This window comes from Cervus canadensis, chromosome 6 (assembly GCF_019320065.1).
Source record: "Cervus canadensis isolate Bull #8, Minnesota chromosome 6, ASM1932006v1, whole genome shotgun sequence".
Classification (NCBI taxonomy): Eukaryota; Metazoa; Chordata; class Mammalia; order Artiodactyla; family Cervidae; genus Cervus; species Cervus canadensis.
In genome coordinates, this window is record NC_057391.1 from 21480928 (window position 1) to 21483503 (window position 2576).

A 2576-nucleotide genomic window follows, 5' to 3' on the forward strand; every position below is an offset into this window, starting at 1 on the left:
ATCCCTTATGCACTGGTGCCTAGAAGCTGCCTCCATGAAGTAAGCTGCCCAATGTTAGTGCTCATCTCACCTGTTTTCCTTATCTCTGTGCTACCTGATGTTCAAGGTCCAAAAATAGTTTTCTAGTTGGAAGACCAACTCTACCATTATCAGTGAAGAAGAAGTCACATATTTTATTTTTACTGTGTTTTACAAATCTGTCATTCCTAGATAAATCAGGATAATAACCTTATCATTTAACTACACATTATTTGACCCCTGCCTTAGATAACATTTTCTCCACGGCATTTTGACAGAGTCAACATGAATATAACTACTTCAGAGGAATGACTTGGGGAGAGGAAGAAGCACTTTCCATACAGAGGGATCCTTCTCTGACCCCCGGGAATCCGAGACATACGTGAGGAAGAAACCTCTGACTATTCCATCTAGAAATTGTAACTGGAGTTTCTTGTGAAGCTAGAGATACCCGTACCATGCAAAAAATTATGGAAGTAATAATAGAATACTTCCTTAAGCACGCTTATGTTTAGGACTCTCTTCTTAGGGTCCTGTCCCATTCTCCTGTATCTAATCCCACAAGCTGTTATAAGGAGGAATAGGTCAGACCTGACTGTGGTGCAATTCTCACGATCACCACCAGAGGGCGGGGCTTCCTTCAGATGCGGTTCGTCGTGTTCAGGAGCCTGTTTCACTTGCCTACTTTGCAGCCACAAGATAGAATATTGCTGCTGTGCAGAAAGGGGCTCTCATTTCTCAGTGAGGAGCTTCTGTAACATCCAGATGGAGACTAGATTCGTTAGACTGGTTTATTCCAGGGAGTAAGGACTGTTTTCCTTTGCAAAGATGCATTCTGCCACTCACTCAGTTCTTCTGATCATCTTAATATTCAGTAAGTAGCATTTTATTCTAGACGTTAATGATTTTTCACTTTCCTATAACTGTAGTTAAGTTTTGTTTTTCTTCTCTGACTGAAAACTCCTCTCCTGTGCATTTCTATCATAACAAAGTGATTTTCTTGTAGGAGGGACCAATGGTGACTCAGTGAACCAGACAGAAGGCCCAGTGACTGTCTCAGAGGGGGCTCTCATGACCCTGAACTGCACTTACCAGACTGCTGATTTTACTCCCTATCTTTTCTGGTATGTCCAGCATCTCAACAAAGCTCCTCAACTCCTCCTGAAGGGCTTCACAGCAGACAAGAAGGTAGAGCATGAAGGTTTTCAGGCCACTCTTGTGAAGAGGGACAGCTCCTTCCACCTGCAGAAACAGGCAGTGCAAGCATCAGACTCGGCTGTGTACTACTGTGCTCTGAGGGACACAGTGATGGAGGGCTGCAGGGGGAGCTGAGCACAAACCCAGATGCAGATGGGGCTCAGGCTGTGGGCAGACCCGGAAGGGGGTGTTGTTTCTCTCTCCAGTGTGCTATGCTAGAGGTCTTGTCAAAGCTCTTCCAGGTCTGCTCCTCAGAGCCAATTGGACCTAGGAATTCTTGGGTTGACCTACAGAGAGGAATCTGGGGCAGGACAGTGTAAAGTGGAACCTAAGCGCTTTTCTCCAGAAATGCCTGTTTTCAGCCCATCCACATGCCCCCAGATGGCATAGAATACCTTAAAGTGATATTAACTCTTCAATGACAATTCAGAAATATGCTGAAATATTTTACAATGTGTTAATGAAAATTCCAAGGCACATTGTTATTGTTAATGGATGACTGTGCAACCTGGAAGCTAGTCTCTGGTTTTTAAAATTCAGGCCAAAATTGTGTATCCTGCTGATTTCACCTGCAGACACTCCATCTTCAGTGACGGGAGCTTTATTTTCTCTTTCCTTAGCTCTTGCATCCCTTCTGGTTGCTCCAGCAATGCTGCTGCCTAAGTAAGTTCCAGGAGGAGAACTTCCTGAAAAGATATTCCTTCTGTTAAGGGCCCTGTGGATCAGAGCAGCCCTCTCTGTAAATATTGCAGGTGCAGTGTGTACTGTTTGTATTCAAGCTGGGTACAGTGTATTCTCTTTGCTAATAACCTCATCTCATGGAAATGAATGCCAAAGAATGTTCAAGTTACCATACAATTGCACTCATTTTACATGTTAGCAAGATTATGCTCAAAATCCTTCAAGCTATGCTTCAGCAGTACATGAACCAAGAACTTCAGATGTATAAGCTGAGTTTAGAAAAGGCAGAGGAACCAGAGATCAAATTACCAACAGCCACTGGATCACAGGAAAAAGCAAGGGAATTATAAAACGTCTACTTCTGCTTCATTGACTACGCTAAATCCTTTGACTGTGTGGATCACAACAAGCTGTGGAAATTTCTAAAGAGATGGGAATACCCAAGAAACCTGTATGCAGGACAAGAAGCAACAGTTAGTACTGCACGTGGAACAATGGACTGGTTCAAATTTGGAAAAGGAGTAGGTCAAGCCTATATATTGTCACCCTGCTTATTTAACTTATATGTGGAGTACATTAGGTGAAATGCAGGGCTGGATAACTTACAAGCTGGAATCCAAATTGCCAGGAGAAATATCAACAACTTCAGGTATGGAGATGATACCACTCTAATGGCAGAA

The 2576-nt window shown here is 43.2% G+C and overlaps 1 gene segment (V, D, J or C); it reads left to right on the plus strand.

Moving 5' to 3' along the window:
* The first annotated feature begins 762 nt into the window (after positions 1 to 762).
* LOC122443255 lies at positions 763 to 1380 on the plus strand. The segment is given in 2 exon segments: positions 763 to 892; positions 1025 to 1380. Coding segments are annotated over 2 exon segments (372 nt in total).
* The last annotated feature ends 1196 nt before the right edge of the window (positions 1381 to 2576 follow it).